This window comes from Clytia hemisphaerica, unplaced genomic scaffold (genome assembly GCF_902728285.1).
Source record: "Clytia hemisphaerica strain Z4C2 unplaced genomic scaffold, Clytia hemisphaerica genome assembly, whole genome shotgun sequence".
Taxonomy (NCBI): Eukaryota; Metazoa; Cnidaria; class Hydrozoa; order Leptothecata; family Clytiidae; genus Clytia; species Clytia hemisphaerica.
The window spans coordinates 965067-989407 of record NW_027103851.1 but is presented as its reverse complement, the minus strand read 5'-3'; the positions used below and the strand labels follow the sequence as shown (position 1 = coordinate 989407).

At 35.0% G+C, this 24341-nt stretch overlaps 2 protein-coding genes across 2 annotated transcripts; both read right to left on the bottom strand.

The window, feature by feature from the left end:
• Nucleotides 1-278: 278 nt before the first annotated feature.
• LOC136807721 (tropomyosin alpha-4 chain-like) lies at nt 279-14623 on the bottom strand. Its single transcript, XM_067064330.1, has 4 exons — nt 14411-14623; nt 4187-4599; nt 2144-2291; nt 279-690 (listed from the first exon to the last, which is right to left on the bottom strand). Exons 1-4 carry the CDS (start codon nt 14478-14480, stop codon nt 458-460), a joined length of 864 nt encoding a protein of 287 aa, XP_066920431.1. The 5' UTR covers nt 14481-14623; the 3' UTR covers nt 279-457.
• A 2428-nt stretch (nt 14624-17051) lies between these two features.
• Nucleotides 17052-23108, bottom strand: LOC136807708 (meckelin-like). Its single transcript, XM_067064309.1, has 6 exons — nt 22796-23108; nt 21800-22064; nt 19721-20682; nt 18128-19154; nt 17576-17755; nt 17052-17293 (listed from the first exon to the last, which is right to left on the bottom strand). Exons 1-6 carry the CDS (start codon nt 23060-23062, stop codon nt 17052-17054), a joined length of 2943 nt encoding a protein of 980 aa, XP_066920410.1. The 5' UTR covers nt 23063-23108.
• Nucleotides 23109-24341: the final 1233 nt, after the last annotated feature.

Genomic DNA, 24341 nt, shown 5'->3' with positions numbered 1-24341 from the left:
TAGGCAGACACTGTCCTGAAACAGGAACACTTATGTAAAAATAAAACCTTTAAGAAAAGCCCTAAGGAGGTGGTAAAAAAAAGTTAAACCTAATGAGATCCTTAGAAAGGGAATTCGGTTTGCACTAGATGATGCGAGGAGAATTTCCTATTTAAGGATTTTAGCTTCTTTTTTTATAAGAAAATAATGTGTAGTAACAACCTTCAAGTTTGTAAAACTTGACATCGGCTCAATGGGGAGGTGCTTTAAGTTGGTGCAAGTCATGATAATTCAGAGTATAGTGTCCCGGACCAGGTTACACATTTCGGATCAGGTTGATATTACGGGGTCCATGGGTGCCAAGCGTATCAGTGAGAGTGACTGATGGGCACCCATGGGCCCGTAATGTCAACCTGAACTCACATTTCCGCTTTCTTGCATTTGATTGTTAATTAATAGTTTTTCTATACATCTAACCCTATGATTGTTTATTTCTAAAGCTGAGTAAGATCTCACGAATAGTTGCTTCCATCCTTTTTCGTTCGAAAGTCAATGTTTCGGTTGCATTTTCAGCTTTTCGTGTTTCTTTTTCTAATTTGTTGATTCTCTTGGTAGCTTCTTCTTTACGTTGCATAATATGATCTAACCCGTTTTGCAGATCCAAACATTTCTTTTCGTAGTTGAAAGCTCCGTCGATTGCTGCTCTGCAAGCTGTAAAAAAATGAAATTTCATACTTATAAACTGTTCGTCTGTTTGTTTTTACCAAGCAACGTTTATGTTTTATTCATGGTCGCAAACAAAAAATTTCCCTCGTGTAGACCGTATCAGAATTTTAGATTTTTCTAAAAAGGGATGCATTGTGGGATTGTTTCGAGTGTATTAAAATAGAAATCTCTTAGGAATTCATCGAGGGAGTTCTATTGTAATACACTCGAAACAATCCCACAATGCATTGCTTTTTTAGAAAAATCAAAAACTCCGATATGGTATATTGAAAGTTAGCACCCTGCAGATAAAGAGGCGATTCAGGAAAGTTAGAATACAGATTTTAAGCTATTCTATGTTTAGCGGCTGTAGCATGAAGGTAGAGTATCCGGCTACGGTGTGCAAGTTTGTGGGTATGATCCCCGACCGAGTCATAACGAAGATTTCCAAAATGGTACTTGATGCTTCTCTGCTTGATGCTTAGCAACTCAAGAGACGGATCAAGGGTAAGTGGATAGATCTTCGGGTAGACAGCTATAGAAAAGGGAGCCTTCAAGTCGCCCTCGACTGCAGTCGCAAACTTAATTACTACTTGTTTATCATCGTGAAAAGTAAGGCCCTGGACAGAAAATGAGAAATGAGAGGAGCAAAGGATAGTATTTCTTTCAATGTTGCCTCATGAAAAGACACTTCCTATTTTGATCGTGCCGTAGTAATAGTAAGGGTTAACAATCCAAAATTTAAAATCAAGATTTTCGAATAATTCGAGAGACGAATCAAGCTGGCCTGTTAAAAAACATTCTGTGAGAATTCTTTTGTCTTTTTTCAAATTGGCTGTACCACAAACTCGAATCCAGTCCCAATGTTCACTTTTTTATAAAACTGGTAGTATAATGCCCATCAATAAAATCAAAAAGTGGTGTAAGTGGCTCTGTTTACGAGATTAGTTTTACCGCAGCTGGCATAAAACGCTGTTTCAACGTTCAAAAAACGTTGTTTCAACGTTCATCTAACGTTATGAACATTAGATAAACGTTGAAACAACGTTGTGTGCCAGCTGGGACCGCAGCACTATCCGAATTTTTCGTTTTAGCGCATTTGATAGTTGAGCGAACTTTTGGATTGTTAACCGCACCTGCGGTATCAAGTGACAAAGATCAACTTAAGAGACTGGGGTCGAATCTTAACTCATTCTAACCCACAGATTTCTGTAATGCCCGAAGGGCTAGATGTCGTGCTTTAAGCTCTTCCAAGCAAAAAAAAAGTGAATATCGCAATAGATATTGCTGCGTTTGTTTTAAAAAACCCGCGAAGTTTCTTAATGGTCAAGCGCTGAAATTCTATTGTAATGTCACGTGACCTAGGTAGGATTTCCTACCTAACCTCGGCACACTTTTCAGTTTCACTTTCCTGAGCACGACATCTAGCCCTTCAGGTTTTATAAATCTATGTTCTAACCTTCTTCTCTTCTAGCTTCTTCAGTTTGAGAATATTCCAATTCGGTATTCAATGCTTCCATTCGTCTGCAAGCTTCATGTGCTTTCAGTTCCGCATGCTCGAATTCCTGTTCCAATTCCACTTTCCTGTTCTTCATCCGATTGTATTTCTCAATGGAAAATGGAAAAAAAGATTAGACATACATTGAGTATTCTATAAAAGCAAACACCATCAGTCGATTCTAGCCTTCGGCTTTACCTTAATGGCTATTTTCATTGAGTTTAAAGCCCGAAAGGCTAGAGTAGAATCTCTAATTTTCCCAGGCAAGAAAAAGTGAAGCCACTTATTTCCCATCCAAAACGCGCCTAGAAGGTCCCGTAATTATGACGACGGATTGTATCTAGCGGCTTCTTTGTTTTTGAAGACTGCAATTTTTTAAATCTAGCGATAGATTTTAGTTTCAATCCGGCCTTTGTGTTAAAAACCAAACGCGGGCGTTCTGCATGGGAAATAAGTGGTTTCATTTCCCATCCAGGAATCTCGAATTAAGTCAATGGCTATTTTGTACGTAGCCTTAGAATATTTTTGTTATTTCGGCCCTCCTTGAGAGTTGAAGTTTTTCTGTTACAATAGAAAAAGTTATGTTTTTGCATTTTTAGTCCCTGGAGGTTTAGTAAAAAACTTCAAATTATAGATTATTATTATCATCTTGTTTTTTTCTGCCACTCAGTATCGATAAATCTTTTGACGAGAAGGGAGTAGACAGGGAATCAAGAAGAATCTTGACAGATTTATATTCACATTCGAATTGGAGAAAATAACAGTGTAAGTTATTATTTCATACGCTATTTTTATTAGCCTGGGAATCCAAGCGTTAAACTTTGTTCACAGTCTAGTTTATTATATTTTTGCTGCTTGTTTAACGCTTGGCGCAGGTAGCTCGCTTGCAGGGAGATTTTTCCCTGCAATGCAGGTTCGGCCTGATTGGCCAGCTTTCGGCGTATTACTTAGCAGTACTTTTGCGCGCATTTCGATAATTTCGATGCGTGCGCATAATTTATGGAAAAAGCTGACTCTGCAGAAAAAAGGGAAACAAATGAAAATGAAAACATAAATTCATTAGAAACAAAATGGCTGTTGACTTGAAGTCTAGATACATGTGGCTGATGTTTTGATGTTGTTTTTAGTAGTTTTGAAAGTCTTTTAGAGCTTGTGAAAAAAGTTTTTATGGTAAGTTGATTATGTGTGTTTACCTGGGTTTCCAAAGTTCAGAAAGTTTGTCAACAAGGGTTCACACATAGACTGTTTATAACATTCTGTGTCAGACTAATCTACCTGCACCAAGCTCTATAATCTGAGAAATTTGTGAGGTGATTGTTTTTTTTTTTTCTAAGATTATGAGCTTGGATTCCCAGGCTATATTTTTATAAGAATAGAATCAATAAAAATATTCATGGAGTTTGAAAACTGAACCTCAGAATGTCGTTTTTAGTGAATTTTTAAATACAAATTGCCAATTAATGCCCAATACTTTCACAAAAATACCATTTTATGCTTCAGCTGTGTTTTCTCCTCTCATGTTAAATTAAGGTTGAATTTTGATCCTAGCCTTAGGATGTTTTTTTCCCCAAAAAAGTCAAGAGAACCCATGAGGAAATGAAAATTCACCATTCTTACGAAAAAACGTGTATTTTGATAAAATTTGCCAAAGCTAGTTTTCGTCAAAATTAAGTTATTTGTAGCGAGTGCCTCACTAAAAACCGAGATTTTTTATCCCGTACGCAAAGTGGAATAGACGTTAATTGCGTAGAAAAAACGCGGGTGGCGTCTAGTATAGGCTAAGTTATTTGCAGCATCGCCAAAATAAATTCTCGCCAAAAAAATAACTTTCTTTGTAAATTACAAATTATTTTCGAAAACAAGTTCTCGCCAAAGTTATTTTTTTCAGTTCTCGTTATTCAATCACCCACAGCAAACTTATCGCTATTTTTGCATATAATCAAAGATGGAAAGCGAAAAGGTTGAAAGAAGTGTCACATCGAAGAGTAATATCATACAACTTACCTCATAATGTTGTGAATAAATTTCTTTTTGAACTCTTAATCGTTCTTCCATTTCCATAACTTCATGTTCTTCAGGGACAATGACTTTCAAACTTTTCGCAAATTTCTTACTCTCTTCCACAAATTTCTCTTTTTCATTCACTCGTTTCGTTATGTCTTTAATTTTATCATTGTTTCGTTCTATGCGTTCTTCAACGTCAATTTTACGTTCTTTTAATGCCTGTAAACGGCCGTACGCTTTGATATGAGCTTGTTTAGCGACCGCGAGCTCTTTTTCCATCCGCTCGGCCCGCTCGTTCGTATCTTTTGCTTTCTGATTCATATTCTTCATGCTTTCCTTGAGACCTTTTATACCTTGTCCGAGGCTGGCCTCCAATTTATCTGAAGTCGCCATTTTTGAGTGGATTCGATCACCTGAAACGAACATAAAGCGAGAATAAAGTTTCATCATTAGTAAACAGAGGCGCCTTTGTCTTCCGGAGCCCCCGGCCGCCCCTGTCACCACGCTATGCTACTGGTTCATCAGGGAGCTCTGGTGAAGTCTCCAAACTACAAGGAGACTCTACTGATGAGCTTCGAACTAATGAACTTTCAAAAATCATTATTGCATTTCAAAATTTGCACGAAATTCTAAGTTGATTGCCTTAAATTCAGAAGATAGGACTAGTCGAAGTCAAACTTCCGATGGAATTCGAAATTTTTGGATTTCTGGAAATGAAATTTTATTAGTCTTGCATACCACAATCAACACGCGCAATAACCATCTTACTTATTTGAAATACCACAACCAACCAAAAAACGAAAACAATCAAAATGGTAAGAATAAAATCGTCAACTAAAATCCTCTCGACTATCTCTTAAAGCAGCTCTCTGTCTCTCCCTTTTCTCTGAACAACAGATGGTAAATAAGCTAACTTTTCATCAACTTGATTTCACTTTTGATTTTTATCTTCGTTTGCAAACTTTTGACAATCATAACTAAGATCGTATCTGATTGATGTCTTCTGAATGTCATTTGAATGTTAAACTAGAAAAAGAGCCCTTACTTAAGCAGGATTGAGAACTAAGAATCAAAATATATATGGAGAGCACTCTAACATCGCAAGCCTTCTGGTTTTCTGCAAATTCTTGGTTCTAAATGTAAGTTTTTTGCTTACAGCTAACTTAAAGCTAATCATCTATAATTAAGGGAATCAGCTGTGGTTAGAGATAGATAGAACTTCAATTTCACCAAAAGACAATAAAGAGTACATTTTTGAGCAACTTCAGGCATGATTCCGATCTCAAATAATAAAAGTTCTTTTTTGGATGTCGACAAAATTATTTTTGTGAATGAAACTGTTGTTCTTTTTGAGTTTTCAGCCTAAAAATGTTTTCTCCATTTTGTGAGTGTTTTTGTGCAATTGAGTCCAAGAAGTCTTAAAATGTTCTTAACTCGTTCTTAATATTTTGGCCATGGAAGCCTCATGTCCCATTAGCTTCAATGTAAGTTAGAACTAGATCTTGGTAATGTTTGTCCTGATCATGAAAGAAATCAGATAAATAGGAGGTCCTTGTTTGATATTTAATTATGAATAGATGGTCAGTTATTTTTGTGATTTGATGATTGCTAATTAAAAGGGATTATTACCTGATTAAGTAAGATGTAATGATAAGCATTGCACGTTTTTTATAAGAACCACCAGTCCTATCTATATTCATCTTAAATTTTCATTAAGTTATCTGATTTTCTTGTGACTCAAGGACTTTAAAAATGGACTTAAAAACTATTTTCATTTCATTTCAAGCATTTTCTTGCAATTATTTAAATCTATTATTAAGCTTTTGACCAAACTCGAACCTAGTCCCTTAGATTCTGATAAAACTCAAAAAAGTGGTGCAAGTGGGTCTGGGTACGAGATTGGCTTTTGGCCAAAATTGAGTCTTTTTTCTTATAGACACTCTTTAAAACCTTTACATGCCATTATATCTTTCCATCAGCTTATCAACTATGGACTCCGAAAACTTCATCTCCAACAAGAATTGTTTACTGAATAACAAAGTGTTAAATACGACTGAGCTATGGTATTTTAATATTGATGAGTAGTAGTAGTAGTATTTTATTTTTCATGATTGTAGTAGTAAATATGATACAAAGTTTTATGTTAAATTATATAATAAAACTAAACAATGCTAGAATGGAGACCTCATATTAGCAAGCTATTCGAGATGGGCCACCTTTTTGTAATTCCAAGGAATACTAGTATAATTAGGAAGAATTTTTTAAACTACTGAACACGTAAAAGTCTTAAAACAGACAAATAAAAATGAAGGAGGAGAACAAAAAGTAGAAAACTAAACTTAAAAATATCAAAAAATAGAAAAGATACACAAATGAAATAGACAAAAAAGAAAAAAGAAAAAGAAAAAATATGTATGTAATATATCAATAATGAGATCATTATGAATAAATTAAATAAGTATTTAGGTATATCAAAATGGAAACATGATTTTGAAAGGTGAATTTTGAAAGTAATTCAAAGAAAAAAAGAAAAAAAAAAATTAATAAAAGTTTTATAGCTTTACTGTCACTGTTCAATCAAAGCAATTAGTAATCAGATACAAGATAATTGTGTAAGTTTATCCTAAGTTCACAACCAGTTAAGTCAGTCAAGGGATAAGCAGGAAAATTCTGTTGTAAATCATTCCACTGGACAATGGTACTATAGGTGATAGATTCTGTACCATACATAAAAGTTCTGAAAGAGGGCCTGAAAAGAAGACGCACTGATTTCCCTCTGGTTCTTTGTTTATGTTGATAAAAGTTTAGAGAGAAGAGATTCTTGAGTCTAATTGGAGAAAAGCCACATAAGATCCTGTGAGCAAGAGTTATATTTAGTAGATTAATGTGATCAGAAATTTTAAGAAGATTAAGTTCATAAAAGATTTTACTAGAGTGAGCATTGAAATCAGAAAAAGTCATGATTCGTAAGCATCGTTTTTGAAGTTTAAAGACTCTTTCCACATTATAGTTATGTTTTGACCCAGATTTGGCAAGCATAATTAAGATGCGAAAAAAATAGAGCATAATAAATCTGAAGTAGTGTAGATAGAGGAACAAAATGTCTGAGTTTAGAAATTATTCCATTGGCACTACTTAATTTAGAGCATAGATCGTTTGTGTTTATTCTCCAATTTAAAAAGTGATCAAGAGTTACACCAAGGTATTTGACTGATTCGCTTAAGTTTAGGGGAATATTATTAATCGAAAGCTGAAGATTATGTTTGATTTGTTTGTGTACATTCCTGAAAAGTAAAATTTTAGTTTTAGCTACATTCAAAGAGATTTTGTTTGCACAAAGCCATATATAAAGATTTTGGAGATCTGCATTGATACTTTCTTCAATGTTAATAAGAGATTTATCTGAGTAGATTAGACTCGTGTCATCTGTCATCTGATGACTACATCCCTGTGTCACAGACCCACTGGGACCCCAGACCCACTGGAAATTTGCTTTGATTTCATCCCATTATCGAAATTCAATATTTAAAAAATTGCACTCCATAACCATTTCCACTGGATTGTTTAACTTTGGAACAATAGAATTTCTATCCCCATTGGAATTTCAATATGAATCTTTATCCCCGAGGAAAAAAGCCCCACCGGGGCTGTGAGACAGGGTTGAATGACTAAAAGAATTTTAGCGCATCTTCAAGTGAGATTTCAGGCTCAAGTAAGATGACTTCTACTGGTTTCACTATTGATATACTACATTTAAAAGGTATTGGTTGAAACATGAATGTACTTCCGGATTCCAATCGCATAATACTTTTTGCAAAAAAAAAAGCTGCGAGGAAAATATTTTCTGAAAAAGTTTGAAACATTTTAAGCGGTAGATAATCCCATTAGAATTATGAGTATCAAACCAAAACAAGAGTATTAGAAATCATAATATTACATTATAGTCAGTTAAAAATCTCACATGGCTAACAAATGTACAAAGCACGCTAAAACTCTCGCTATAATTGAATTGCGTTTAACCAGGCATGTGTTTGAAATACAGTGAAGTCTACAGAACTTTCTGAGGACGACGGTAAATCAGCACTATTACCGTTCTCGATTTTGCAGTTCTGTGGGTTATTCCAAAAAAAGTTTTGGTCACTCCATCGTCCTAAAAAATGTCGATACATAAACTCACTACAGTAAAAGCCTCAGCTAAAATTCAAGCCTTATTCTAAATGAGTCACCTTGAAAAATGGAGAAATTCGAATTTAAAATTGATCCAGAAATTTTTCTCTAAGTGCATTCAAAGTAGATCGCATTGAGACATTGTGTCAGAACTCGTCTGTAAACAGGCCGGACATCTATAAAAAATTCAAAATCCACTGCCGTACGCTCCCTACGTTATATATGAGATTCACTCTGGTACAGAGTATAATACACCTTTTTGATCGTAGTCGCGCGGGTATATTTTTGTCTGCTTTATCCCAATAAAACCGTCCCGGTCTTTTTTGCGCATCTATAGACAATAGAAAAATGCGTCAAAAAAGGATTGGGACGGTTTTAGTGGGATAAAGCGGACAAAAAAAATTCCTGCGCGACTACGGTCGAAAAGGTGTATACAGAACAAACTGTGAAATTTCTAGTCAAATGTAATGAATATAGAATGTTTAGAAAGTCGAATGGTCAAGCAAAATAACGCCTTCTTCTTTCTAAACGATCTTGTCAAAAATTATGTCAATAATTATATGAGCCACCTCTAATAAATGCTTCACTAATCGGCTTTAAGCTCAAAATTAAGATGTCTGAAGTAGTTCTCTAGTGTTGTGGAGACTTCAACACCAATAAAACTTCAAAACCTTTTTAAAATTCCATCTCAAGAATGGGAGGAGTGATATTTCTATATGTGCAAAGTTTCATCAGAATATGTTCTAAATCTTATAAAATTGCAAAACAGTCGCATTCGGCAGTGACAGGCATATTATTATCGAACTTAGTCCCCAAAGTGACCACCGGCCGATTTGAGGAAATTGTAAAAACATAAGTCACAAACGACAACAATAGAAAAGATCAAAACGATATTTGCCAGTCAAGTTTCCAAGAAATCATTATCCAGGACCCAATTAAATCTCACATCTATTTAATGTCAATACCCAAAGTCATATCTCCTTCAAAGCATCCACACAACTATGGTGAAAGATCAGATATGTCAAACAGTTGTCCAGAAACATCATTACATAGACTCCAACATACAAAAAAGCTTACTGAAATCATCAGATTTGCTAAACTCACTCAAAAGTATGGGATTTAAAAAACATTTTTTTAATTGTTTTGTTCTCTTTATTAAAGGATGTCAAGCTAGCAGAACACACTCACACACATACAGCGAATTTCATTGTCATTTTTCTTTAGTCAAGAAAAGACTGTAGTGTAGTAGGAGAATTAATTAAAAATTCAAATGAAAAAATCAGCTTATGAGGGTATTACTGCTGTGAATCTATTTATAAGAAATATATGAGGATATTAAAAATATGTTCTTATAAAATTGCTTGAAAATGGTTGTCATCAATTTTGAGAAGCCTGTTATGGCCATTTATATCGTTGAACGCTGTACTGAGACTTTATTGAGATGATTTTTGTAGATATCATTTGGAATTCATATTTTTCATAAGAAATCTTCACATAAAATGACTTATTTCATCTATAATGAACTGAAATTAAGTGATTGCCTTACTCTATCTACCATATATTCATCGAATTGATAATTTCTAATTTTGATAATGAGTTTTTTTGCCTCGAAAAATAGTTTTAATCAGAAGACTCAGCAAGGTTCATTGTGCCAATTTACGAAATCCTTTGTATCTTAACTCATTTTCCCAAACATACCTATTCTAAAATTGAATATACTCATACAGCAGCCAAAACGAAAACTTTCATGGTTTCTACTTTTAAATCTTTACCTAGAAACTCTAGCATAAAGGTTAGACTCAGATTTCATTGATTCTGTTCCGCATTTTTAAGAGCATATTATAATTTTTAGGGTATTCTTGCTGATCTTATCATAAGTATACAGCTATTTCGTCTATAAGAATAAGAAAAATGGAACATGTTCTTATAAGAAAAATTCTCCATGGTACATTCGATAAAGACAAGGAGACAAAATGTAATCTAACTCGCTTAATGGGTTTTACTGAAAGGATTAAGAACATTTTGACAACAGAGAAGTTGTTCATGATATACAAAGAAATCAACACTCATATTCGAAAGTAATAACCAATTTGATTTTGCATACGATACAGTGAGGAATACCATTTTGAAAATGTGGCACCATTAGAGCTGCAAATTTTTTTTCCGTACATGGACGGGAGTATCATCGACGGTCGGGAGTATCTCATCTTTGTTGTTTGGTTTTGTTGTTTGGAATACACTCTTCTCGAGATGCGTAAATTTATTGTTGTCCTCGTTTTCAAACAGATTTCAGAGTGTATTGCTTAGGTCAGGGTTGCTAGTAACGGCTCGAATTTCAGTCAGGTTAATAAAAGGGCAATTTTACCCATATTATAATAACATTACCCCCGTTTTTTTTTGTTATTCTATAAGTATTTCCAAATTTTAAGTTCTGCTGTGCGAGTGTGGCTCAACTGATAGCGCGTTGGGTTTCTAATCAGAAACTCTTTCATTTGGAGGGTTCGAACCCCGGTCGGGTCGATATTTCAAGGTTTAAGATAAGTTTAAGATACTCCCGTCCGTCGATGATACTCCTGACCGTCAAGATGAGATACTCCCGACCGTCGATGATACTCCCGTCCGTGTACGGGGAAAAATTTACATTAGAGATACTAATAACTCTTTCCAATCATTGATTCAGGACACCCCCTTCTCACAGACCCGGTAGAGGATTTTTTCTACCAGTGGGATAAAAATAACGGACTGAAACTTGATGGGGATTGCTATTCTCATGTCTTTTATGACTGGAGCTTTTAATTCTTTTGTTTTTAAATCAGAAAAGTCAATGGGGATGGGAAAAAAGCATGATATTTTGCAGTGAGGATTGGTTTATTTGATTTTTTTTCAGTGGGGACAAAAGTTGAAGGATAATTTTCCACTGGGGACGATATTTTGGACAATTTTTCCAGTGGGAAGGGGTCTCAGTGGGTCTGTGAGAAGGGGGTGTTTCAGGGAATGATGGTCTCTTCGAGGAAAAGATACGTTGAAAAATTGCTCAGAAATTTGCATTTTTCAATCGTTAATGGTTTAAGCAAGGATTTATTATACACTGGATATACAAGTAACAGATTTTTGCCGATTTCTCGAGTACTACCGGGTGTCCCAGAAAAAAGTTCCGCTCTTTGAAGTGAATTTTCTCGAGTTCTATGAACTTTTAGATAATGAATCTTTTTGCATTGGAAAGAGGAAGGATGAACTTAAATTTTGAGGGGTCATTTATTAAATTAAGTCAACTTGATCAAAAGTTATAGCCTAAATGCTAAAACATCACTTTTCAAAAAAGTCAAAAAAAGACGAAAAAAGAGGAGATCAAATCATCATAAAGAAAGCACTTCTTTTGCCAATTTATTTACGCTCAAAGTTTTTTCCATGCAGTTCTTTAAGGTGTCTTTATTTTATTGTTAACTCCTTTTCATTTCTTTGTCTAATTTAACGAGCCCCCATGGGCATAATCAAGGGGCACGATGCTTTTTCGAGCTCCAAACATTCATCAAAATCCCGGGGGGGGGGGCACTGGGTTTGCGGACTGACGGTATGTGCGGGCCAAAATTTGGCTTTTAAAATTGCACCCTTACAGTGCAGCAAAAATCAGTGAAAATCATACCCTTAGAGTGCATTTTCCCAAATTTTCGATCCCTTTCGTGTAAAAATTGGTCAAAATTCTAGCATTTTTGGTCAAAATATCTAGATTTTTCAAGAATTTTCTGAAATTTCTACCCTTACAGTGCATCTCTAGTTTTTCCGACCCTTACAGTGCATTTTAAACATATTGGAAAAGGTACCCTTAGGACCCGCACATACCCGTCGGTCCTTTTGCCCAGCTGCCCCCCCCCCCCGGGTCAAAATCTTACCAAGAGTTTCCAAAGCTTGTTGTGTCTTTGTCTTAAAATGAATTTAATCCCCTCTTTTTCGTCTTTTTTTGACTTTTTTGAAAAGTGATGTTTTAGCATTTAGGCCATAACTTTTGATCAAGTTGACTTAATTTAATAAATGACCCCTCAAAATTTAAGTTTATCCTTCCTCTTTCCAATGCAAAAGGATTCATTATCTAAAAGTTCATAGAACTCGAGAAAATTCACTTCAAAGAGCGGAACTTTTTTCTGGGACACCCGGTAGCTATGTCCGCAGTAATGATATTACTGTTCACTCTCCTTCCCTCATTAAATGATTTTTCGAAGCATTTTTATTGCATTTCTTATCGAAAATCACTCATCCAATTCCCAAAAGAGACTTAAAACTTTCCTGTGAGAGTCAGATTCTTCCACTTAATTGCTAATTATAAGTCGTTATGACGTTTCAAGCTGTGAGAACGATGCAAAAGACGTGTTGTGTATAAGAAATTTAATGTTGACACCGGAAATTTTCAAACTTCAACCTCAAAAAAAACACTTTGCCACCACGTGCCTCCAAAGGATTTTCATACCACGGTGGAGCCAAGACATTCAAGTCTTATGTATGTTAATTTAGTCTCTTCTGGGGACAGTCTTGGAAAGATATTTCCAATTGAAAATTTCGTGTCACTATAAGCATTTTGCGTGAATTTCATGTCTAATGATGTTTTTCTCACATTACATTTCACAAATGCTCGAAGATGTCTAATTCTTAAAAATGGGGTGGAGACACGAGGAAGCGTTTCAGGTTGGTGGGTTGGAGCATGTTGCATTGCACCAACGCGAAAAAAACTTCTCGTGTCCCCAAGGTAAAGTCATTTAAAATCTGATTGAATGTTAATAATCCCAAATTCCAGTTTTAAAGGAAATGATGAAGTGTGAATCGAAAATCAGCAGAATCAAATATCGGTAGAATATTAGCGAAATTGTGAAGAGAGAGAATTATTTTAGATTTAACGTTCTCCAGGCCTTGTCCATCTACCTCCATAGAAAGATATAAACATATAACATTAAATACCCCCAGCAGTGCTCAGCTCTCAACGGTTTACGTAAAAGGACTATTAGGCAGAGCCCATCACTCTATTCTCTAAAAAGAGCGTCACAGCGTATGCAGAAACTCTCATCCCATCATAGTCTCGATCTTTGATTTAATAAACTTTAAAAAAATTATTCATGATGCTGATTGCACTTTAAGAAAGATTAGATAAAAACATCCCCTTCTCCCAAACCCAGTAGGATTTTTTCAGCCAGTGGGGATAAAAATTACGGACTGAAACTTGATAGGGATTGATATTCTCATATTTTTTATGGCTGGGGATTTTTTCAAGTCAGAAAATTCAATTGGGATGGGAAAGATATAGTGATGCTGATGGTATTTAATGGGTTAAAGAGTATTGAGAGACGATTTCTCACGAGAATTTTGAAATTTCTCTAAGGTTATTAAATTCAGTAACAAATAGAGGTGGCTTCATTATTTCCGTTGACGGCATTTATAAATATGGATCATGATAACCCTAGCCTGTACCAAACTCTTCTTCACTGACTGAAAAGATAACGCGAAGTTCGGTTTGTATGTAGCTGATAAACAAAGCCCGTGGGCGGGGTACAGGCTTATAATAACCCTAGCGTTCAACTTTTCGAAACATCATTAACTCATACCTGGCGACTTGTCACCTATCTAAAATTTTGCTTCAGTAGTTGAGATGTCGTAAAACCTCTTTACAATATCCTACCTGTTAAAATTTCACTGGAAAGACTAATTTTTTAACTTTTTTTTGCTTGAGCATGAAACCCAATTCAATTCATACCAGTTAGACCAAAAATGACGATTTCTAACTCAAACTGGACATTACATGAGGGCATCGTCATCCTATATAGCCCATATCCAATATACTCAACATTGGCACTTAAAGGGTTAATAATGTTGGCTGAACCCTGCTTTTAGTCAGATAAAATTAACTCAACAAAGGCCTTAACCATGAAATAAATCATATGTGTCGATGATTTAGATGACCAATTTCCAATAAGTCTGTTTTTGACAAGTTCAATAAAGTAGAGAAGGAGGAATTAAATGTCTCCCGTTTCGAGGATTCTTCACTGAAACAGTTGAAAAAGAATTCTTGCATACCTTCGTCGACATTATAGAGCTGTGCTTGAGCTGGTTGTTTTTGTTGTGGGAAGATCACCAAAGGTCTCATTTTGATGTTTTTTTGTTTTCCTTGCCTGGATAGACTCCCTTCTTTTTTCCACTTCGAATATCTTCGAATCGTTTTTTAGGTAATTTTGATTTAAAACTGTCTCTTCTAACAACTTGTGATCAAACCAAATTCATGTTTATTTTTTGCCTAAGAAATGGTAAATGAAGAAAGATATAAAATCACCACTAAAATATGTTGATTTGAGTTTTGAACATGCTTATTGTAATCCATTTCTCATTCATATCAATGGCTCACCCTCAATAATGGAGACCTAAAAACCACTATTAGATAGTAGTAACACTTTTACTGCAAAGAAATTGTAAACCAGTACTCAATTTATACAAAGATAAGGTATCAAGAAAACAAAATTACCCCTTTTTTAAGGCTTTCTTTAGTATCTGTTACATATTTCACCCACATGTTGACAAATACTAATAACCTTTAGATATTACACTTTAGCCCACATGCTCTTTTGTATGTAACTTAATTATTATCATATTTATTATTATCAAAAAATAAATAAACAAAAATATATTAAACATACCGTTCATAAACCAGCTAATCGACTTCATTATTATAATTATGTTAATTTTCTTCTTAATTCCCAATAGGGGTTCCTATAAAAATGGTGGATCATTGCATAATTCATTTAACATTTGTTACTATGGCAACTCTAAATTTGAATAAGGAAGAAAATTTTGCGGTTGAATTATAGCAAATGAAGAAGTAAGAAGAAAGAATTGTTTTAATGTGTCCATGCTGTGAAAAAGACCTAAAGCCCTTAGAAAATATAAAGCTAAAAATAAGTGTAAACAAATCCAGTCTGACCAAGGAATTGTCTGACAATGTCGGTTCCAAATTTTCACCAATGATAGACCTTTCAAGTTTATGTCTAAAAATTTCAAGTTTCCTAGGGTCGAACAACAACAATTGTTTCAGACGGTATGCATTTGCGATATACGTTTTTTGAAAGTGTTTATATGATTGACGTCAAATGATCCTAACAGGAAAACCGAACCCCTCTCATGCAGCTTAGTTAAGGTGGCTATCAACTACAGAAGACTCTAGCTTATTCGAACTTCTATTATTCGAATATTTCTATAATTTTTCCTATTCTCCTTCAAGGAAAATCTTTCTATAAATCGAATCTCTCTGTAATTCCCCCTGTCGAGTTCGAATTAGCGAGAGTCAACTGTATATAAGAAAAATGCCAAACTTCGGAAGACTCTCTAAGGGCCATTTTAATACCACACAATCCGAGGCATCCTATAAAGTCTAACCCCAGACTTAATCTCCGTCTAATACCAAAAAAAGCAATCTAGGTCGAGTGATTCTAGGTAACTATAACTATCATAAATTAGATTCAAATAAAGTCTACTGCAAAGTTGAAAGATCATCAAAAAATTTAAAGAACTGTGAAAAAAGCATTTTCCTTCTAATCCTTGGCTCTTAACACATGATAGAAATATATATGGAATTTCAGAAGATTTGACATATACTTGTATAAAATACATACCATTAAATGTCATCTTTTTGACGTATAGGTTCAAGTTACCTTAAAAAAGGTCAACGTTTTTACTTTTTAGGTAACTTTATACTGCCGAAATCAATTTTGAACAGGAAAAGATTAGTCCTATTGACTTTATAATGTTTCATTAGATATGTTCTGTTGAAACTATGTACATTTTTAGGGTTAAAATGTGAATACCTGGAAATAAATAAGAACTATAATATATTATACAATTTAAAAAATGAAACAATATAAAAAATCGAATGGATCTTCTGACATTTCCATTGTTATTCAACATCACCAGCAAGTTAATCTACTGGTACTACACTCTTTTTTTGCAAGGATAATTTTTTAATAACAACGAGGCTCAAAACCGTCAAAAAATAAGACCCATTTAGAACAATGCTGTCAAAAAGGGTAATGGGCTCTTCCAGAAAAAATTCGTTCATGGGGGGTGGAGGATATATTATTTTGTCTTTGATCTACCCCTGGACATTTCGATTTTTTACCCCCTGGACACGTGTTTTACCCCTGGACAAGCATCAAATTGACCCCCTGGACACAAATATTTACCCCTGGACATCGCTGATTCACCCCATGGACATGGCAGTTTTTCAGTTTTTTTTCAATACCCCTGGACAATATATCCTCCACCCCCCATGAATGGTTTTTTTCTGGAAGAGCCCAATACAGCTATACACACAATAATGTAATAAGTTAGAAAGATGATTGATCATCATGTAGCAATTTAGTGTTTCACTGGGTTTATAGGTACCATAAATCATCATTTAAAAGAACTACTCATATTGTAGTATTAGTTTCATAGATTCCATCAACATCGTAAATCTCAATCTCTCGAATTTTGATTTCATTATCACAACACTTTTCCCAAATTAAATTTGTTAGCTTAATTGTAGAATTACGCTTTTGAGACCCCTTTATTTAAAAAAATCCAGAATCTATAGCCAGCGTAAACGATATTTAACCAACAAACTTTGGTTAACAGTTTAGAAAGCAGAACTTTCAGCTAAAACTTGTAAATCACTAATGCAGTTTTTGTTTTAAATCAAGAATCGTTCATCCACCATCGTTTTTTCGGCTAAATTTTTCTTACCAAAAGAGTCTCGTACTGATGTGATAATAATTTCAGCCATGTAAGCAATAAAACCTGCTAAAATAGCGTTCCATCCTGACAACCAATCAACGATGAGGAATAACAATAGATTGAACAATAACAAAGACCATTCTTGACCGTACAGAAGAATGGAAGTGAATGAACGACCATCATCGTTGTAGAAGACACCTAAAAGAAATGAAAACATAGAAGTAAGACAATCATATTGAAACTTAATTTGATTTAGACCGAAAAAGTTTTTTCAGGAGGAATTAAATTTTCGTGGTTTTGGCAAAATAACCGCGAAAAAAGCGATAATTAGTTCCTTTAAGGTATTCAATATACTGGATAGCCAACACAGGCTAAACTGTAGGCGTGCCCTTTGAAAAACATAATTCTCCCCGTAAAATTTAAGGAGATTTTCAGCGAGAAATTTCTTGATAAACTAATAGAAGAATAACTTGTTCTTACTCTTCTCTTCAGGCGGTTGTAATTCATTCTTCAACAGTTTTTCCAACAACAATTTATCTTTGACGAAATAATCATTTTCTCTTATAGCATGCTCTACGAAGGAGGACAAATATCGATTCATTTGGTTGTAAGCTTTGACACTGCGCTCCAACGCGGGTGTTAAATTACTGCCTGGTAAATCTATGAGAAAAAATAAAATAAAATCATTAGTAAGCTAACAACCGTAAAATATTAACTAGCTTTCAGTTATGTTGCCATTAGATTGTGACTTTTTGGTGAAACTTTTTCCGTCTAATGCTGAAATCATACTATTTTAAAGAAAATAAATTTCTTTGGAGCTTAAGTTTCGAAAATGAATTTCTCAGGAATTCGAGATCGCAATTTTAGGTTTTAGAAAATTTAGCTACAAAATCCGACACCCAAAAATAAACCCGATGCACGAAATCGAATTGCGCAAATCTTTTGAATCTTTTTAGAGAACAGGGGAACAGGAGGAGAAAGTCTAACACATTATGCTTTTTTAGAACTAATACTTAAAGAAAAAATCCTTACTGGGGTTTTGACGCGACATATTCTGTTGACCACGTCTAGCACCTTGTGTTTCTCTTGATAACAACGGTTGTAAAATCTTCGAATATTCATTCCTAAAGCGCACCGTTATTCCCATCTCGAAAGTCTGTCGCTCTGAATTCGGTTCCAGGCCTCGTTTCCCACATAAGTTGTCCTCCTCACGTTGAAACTGCTCGTAAAGTTCGTAAAGACTAGTATCGGAGCGGCCGTGTACGGAACGTCCGTGTATGTAATGACCGTACTGTCTCTGAGACATAACAAAAACACTAATATTACTCATCGAACAAAAATCAATGAAATCACCAATAGCATCTCCTACAAATCGCTCATACAAGAAACCATAAATAATCCACTGTATGATTGCAATCACGAAATAAAGTAAGCTAACAACGGCAATACGTAAACAAAGATTTGTTTCGCCGACGTAATCAATGTTCCGATCAACAGATAAGCGATTAACTGGATCTGTAGTTGCCCAGTATTGGAAACCAAATCCTTGTAGAAATAAAACTACCAAAATGACTTGAAAAGTTGGTTTGATACGTCTTATCGTTTGTATCTCACGCCATTCATTGGCTACGAATAAAGTCCGCATGACGCTAACGGGAGTAGTCACTGTATGCCCGTCCGTACCGGTCACTTGTGAACCACGTGGACGTTCCCAATCAATGAAAAAGATATCAACGTAAATTTGACTGTATAAGATATAAACAACATCGAAGAACTTCATAACAAATGCAGCAACTAATAGACTAGCAATCAAATGCTCTTGATCGGCGGTCGGTAGAACACGAATAACGGTCGACTGGCGTTTAAAAAAGAATTGCCACTGAATACAGGTAACGAAGATAACAGCCAAGAAAATAAGAGCTAAGGCACTGGAAACGTAAACGATGAACAACATACATGATGTACAGTCTAACACTGCTATTCCTTCTCGTCGACGCCAGCTACTGATTTTAACGAGGGCGTAAACCACCCCTAATGCTGATAACACGCCCACTGTGATCTAAAAAGAGAACGAAAGTAAATTATTAGCTTCTTCATTAGTCATATGTACTTTTATTTACAACCAGTTATTTATCGCTAAGTTGTAAAATATTATATTGGAGTTAGGAAATTAGCTTCAACGAAAAATACCTTTCACAAAACGTGAATAATTTGTAGTGCTTAAAGGTCTACGCAGACTCGAACCAATAGACATGACTGATACAGCAACAGACAAAAAAAAACAGGATGAAATTGCTAGACTAAACTCAAGCCGAATTTATTAAAGAACATTTTAACACTTTTCATAATAATAATGATAAATGAGGAGTATAAAACCTTATCGGGGAAAAAAATGTCGGGGGAAAGTGACGAAAATTTTGAGGGGGTGACGAAATTTTCCTCGATGAATTTTTTCCCCGATATTTTATCACCCGACCAAAACTTTTACCCGATTTTTTTATCCCCGACCAGAACTTTTACCCGAAATTTTGGTCGGGTGAAAGTGACGAAAATACCTCTAGGTGACGAAATTTTTCTCCAACGAAAAAAAACCCCGACTAAATAAAACTCGATAAGGTATAATACCTTTATATTTTCATCCAGTTGGCTTGTATCCATCGTATACGTCACTTTAAACTCAATGTTCACCAAATCGGTTTCCATGGTAACCGGATCAACATCATGGACATCATAGTGGATTTTCAATAATGGTGGATAAAATTTCCCATTATCGATCAATTGAAAATTTAACTCGATACTTGATGCGTATTGGATAAAGGAAGGGACAGAATCGTCAATTATTCCAAGCCCGGAATATTTATCGATTAAAAAGAAACGGCGGTTTAATTTCCAGTTTTTACGTTCCGTGTCCCGATTAACGAACGTACCACGAGTTTGTACGTTGTCAACAAGTACAGGGACGGGATATTGCGATTTATCATTATCGACACGTAAAAACATATCAAAGAAGACAGTGTCTTGTTGCAACAGTTTAGCAATTGACATTTGACACTTGATAGAGTATTGGTTTGTCATCGTAAATGCTTTCTCGGTCATTGACATTGGTTGAGGACATAATTGTAATATGGATGGGTCTTTACGGATGTCTAAGAAGGACCCGTTTACACGATAAGAAACTAGATTGAATTTGAGAATCTCACCACGCGTGAAAGCTTGTGGGACGTTTTCTTTCTCCAAGACAACAGTACTGCCGTCGTCTTTGTAGTACAACCAAGGCATATTTCGAGGCCAATCTGTAATTCCATCCACGTAGTCTGTTGATGCTCTGACTAGAATCAGATATTCTTTGCACGCATCAGTGGCCGCGCGGTTTGAATTATCTTCGTTGTACATGAGCATTACACACAGGTTACCAAGCTGTTGACATGCAGTGAAGTTTTGATTTTCCTGACACAGTACTTTGGCAGCACGAAAGTATTCTTTGAAATAAGCAGACATGAAATTGTTTTTGTGTCGTATGATGTATGATGTAGTATCGTCTGCTGGTATCCCACTTGTCCTTGATAAACAAACTCCACCAGTAAATACTGAAATGAAATTCATATTCACCTTAAAAGATTTCTACAACTGTACAAAATTTTCGACCGCCGGAGGCGGTTTCTTTCATAGTGGTACGCTAATCTCGTTTTGCCTTGGCTCGTTACTTTGTCTACCATTTACTTTCGGTTTTTTTAACTAGATTACCCAGGTGTTTCTCTTTTTTTTTCTCTGAATGTCTTTTATTCGGAATCGAATAATCGAGACATTAAAAATGGCTATATTGTAATCTATTTTCAATGAATAATCTAAAATGTACTGGAGATGATATGTAGGCGTTGATAATGTGCGCGCGCTCTTTCGCGAGCGTGAGATGCGTGATGGAAGGCGGTCGTTTCAGTGTGGTTTACATCCACACTGTGACCTAGTATATTATACATGAATGTAACAATGGGCTAAGATGCAAATACAAAAAACATGAAAAAATTGCAACTCACAGGATGAATGAACCTTAAACATACTTAAAAGATTTAAAACAAAACTTGAAGAGTGAAAGAAGCTCGTATAGAATTGGAAAGTTTAATGAAAAGTCAATATTCCACTTTTTAGACTAGTCTGAATCACAGACCACCGAACAACCGCATATAAAATTCTTGATATGCGTAAGTCAAGATGACGTCATATTTTTTAACGGAAGCACCCGAAAAGGCCGGTTTTGACCTCCGTGTTTCTATTTTTAGTAACAGAGAGAGGTCAAATCCCGGCTTTTTTAGGGTGTTTCCGCTAGAAAAATGACTTACGCATATCAAGAATAAGGAGCAAGAATCTGTTAGTGGATGCCAGAACTGGCCAGCATCTTTTACTTTTAGGCTTTTGTGCGATGACCAGGCCAATCTCGCACTTATTTCTACCATATGTGTGGATATGTAAACATCCATAAATCTACCATATTATATGTAGATAGGTAGAATCCGTAAATCTACCATATAAGTGTACATATGTAAAACTACAATAAGTCCTTATGTTAAGCATTTACCGTATCTACACAATATGGGTAGATATACGGATTCTACATATCTACACAATATATGGTAGAAATAAGTACGAGAATGTGTTGCGATGACACACATCGTGACACCATTATTTTGGAAAAAGAATCGAACATACCATCATCAGTGGGGCATGCACAAGAGGCACCACCAGTCACTTTCAATACTTGTGAATGACATCTCCTACAAACACCCTCATTTGTAGAAGGCGATGTATCAGATTGACATTGTAAGCAAGTTTTTCTTGTCAACAAAAAACCTGTTTCTGAGCGATCGGTTTGGTGTTGTAAAGGTGATACGCAGGATGCACATTTCTTTAATGTAGAGTCGTATGGTCTCCCTGTTGGACAATCAGAACATCCCCAACCGTCATTTGTTACTACCTGTCGATAAAGAAGATTTAATACTGGATAATCACGACGACGGACGAGAAATGTAACAGGCTAGTGAAAATACGAAACTTGATTGGTTGAAACTCACTAGCCTGTTAAATTTTCGTCCTTCGTCGTGATTTTACCGATTTACTTGACCTCACTATTGAAGCTGATATGGAGATGTAAAGGGCGAGTGTTAAAGGAAAGAAGAACAGAGTTTAGATGCTTTCTATACAAAAATCAGTCAGAAAAGTATGAAAAACTGCTACATTCGAAAGCAAAAAAAGTTAAAAATCATATCTAAAACAAGAATCAGTGGAGTGTCCTAGAAAAAAAGAGACAATATAAAGAGAAAGTTGTTAAAAATAATTTCATATACTATTTTTTAGAAACCAAAGTTATTTATCTTATATTACAATTGACTCTCTCTAATTCGATCTTGTAGGGACGGGAAATCTTCGAATTATTGAAAGATTCGGACTACAGGGAGTATTTTATACGACTTTTCAGCTGAGAGGACTGGTGTTTAGTTAGAACTATAGAAAGATTCGAATAAAAAAGGTTCAAATAAGAGAGTGACTGTAGAGGGAGTGATTTTTTCTAGGACATTCTTACTTAAATGATATTCTTCAGTTAATAAAGATTGACATTTTTGAATAAGCACCACACTTAAGCAAATTCCATTGTTTCAAAAGCGTTTGAAAAACTAAAAGCAAGTTTCAAATGAACCATAAAATTACCTTAGGGGGTGCACAAGGTTGACATGTTTTCACTGGCCCACCAAAATAAGATACTAATTTAGCACCTGGTTGACATGTACAAGACACCAAATCTGGACTTCTCTGTTGAAACTCACCACATGCAACACATGTTAAACTGGAGAATTGAAAATATTGGTTTAAACCACACGCTGAGGGTTCAATATTGTTGAAAAGTTGAGTACTTTGACATTCTCTCCTCCATAATAGAAATACTCCCAGCAACATAAGCTTGTGTTGAATTTCCATTTCTGTTATACAATTATCAGTTTATATCTATATATCAATTAGTGATTCATCTATAAATAATAAAAAACAGGTAAAAAGTTAGCTTTGGCGTATCTTAAAAAGGGGAACTCATTTTGGCAAATTTTGCCTACAAATTTCTTCTTAAGTCAAGGAAATTTATATGGAGTAAGGTTTACGAAGCACTGTTAACTAAAGGGAAAAGAAAAATCGTTCCAGTTAAGGAGACATTAGAGGTTTTATTTAAAGAGACTTTATTGTCTATGTTTGTATAAGAACACCCTTCGGATTCCCTTACTTGTCCTCTCTCTTACAAGTCTTAAATTTATTTGTCAAGCACGCTGAACAATAATTCATCACATAGTTTCTGCCTACTTTTTCAGTCCCCCCCCCTTAAAATGCAATTTTGCCCTTAAAGAAAACTCCCCCCTTAAATCGAACAAAAATTACCAGTACCCAGGGGGGGGGCACGCAGTTACTACAAGACAGTATGACACTTACTACCGTGGTAATACTGTATTCAGAAGTTATGAAAACAGTTACTACACAGTGTAGTAACTGCTGTTTGGGGGTGGTGCCAAACACTAACGCTAGCACTTTTGGTGTAGTAAGTGCTTATATTTTAATTCTTTTTAAAGAACTTTCAAAATTTTTCACAAAAAATGAATTTTTTTGTGAAAAAATTCTTTGTTAAAAAAAATATTTTTGTTATAAATGGACGAAAAAAATTTGACCCAACTTTGAAATTATGCTTTTCCTAATTATCATTAAAATGTTCTCAACGGCTGTTAACCAAGTAAATTAAAAGAAAATCTAGCACAAAAATGGCTTTAGGTTGAAAAATAATCGCAATTTAGGGTAATTTCGAGCATTTTTTTTATGATATCACTCAAAAACAGGGGTGGTATCTGGAAATCTTTTCTGAAAACAGTTACTACCAAGGTGTAGTAACTGCAAAGGGTGGTAGTCCTGAAAAAAAGTGTTGAAAAAGCACTTACTACAAATCATGTACTGTGTGCAGTACCCCTTGTTAGAATGCCCCTAAAATAAAAAAGGGAGTCCCCCTCAGATTTTTATCCTTAGAGTTTGACAATAACAAAGTACAACGATTGGCTTGATATCAATGCCATCAACATTAATTATATTAGGCACATAATGATATCCAACTAAATAAACTTCAATAAAAAGAAATCATAAATTGGAAATAAACTGGATCCTTTAATCAAATGATACAAATAAAACCAAACAAAAGATGCAGTATCTGGTATAACAGTTGCGTTTT

Excerpts from the sequence above, each read along its gene's own strand:
- LOC136807708 (XM_067064309.1), bottom strand. The coding sequence starts at position 23,062 with ATGGAAATTCAACACAAGCTTATGTTGCTGGGAGTATTTCTATTATGG. Across the intron at positions 19,155-19,720 it reads AACTGGATGAAAATATAAAG|ATCACAGTGGGCGTGTTATC; the intron begins GTATTATACCTT and ends TTCTCTTTTTAG. Across the intron at positions 17,756-18,127 it reads TATGTCGCGTCAAAACCCCA|ATTTACCAGGCAGTAATTTA; the intron begins GTAAGGATTTTT and ends TTTTTCTCATAG.
- LOC136807721 (XM_067064330.1), bottom strand. The coding sequence starts at position 14,480 with ATGAGACCTTTGGTGATCTTCCCACAACAAAAACAACCAGCTCAAGCA. Across the intron at positions 4,600-14,410 it reads GCTCTATAATGTCGACGAAG|GTGATCGAATCCACTCAAAA; the intron begins GTATGCAAGAAT and ends TGTTCGTTTCAG. Across the intron at positions 691-2,143 it reads AGAAGCTAGAAGAGAAGAAG|CTTGCAGAGCAGCAATCGAC; the intron begins GTTAGAACATAG and ends ATTTTTTTACAG.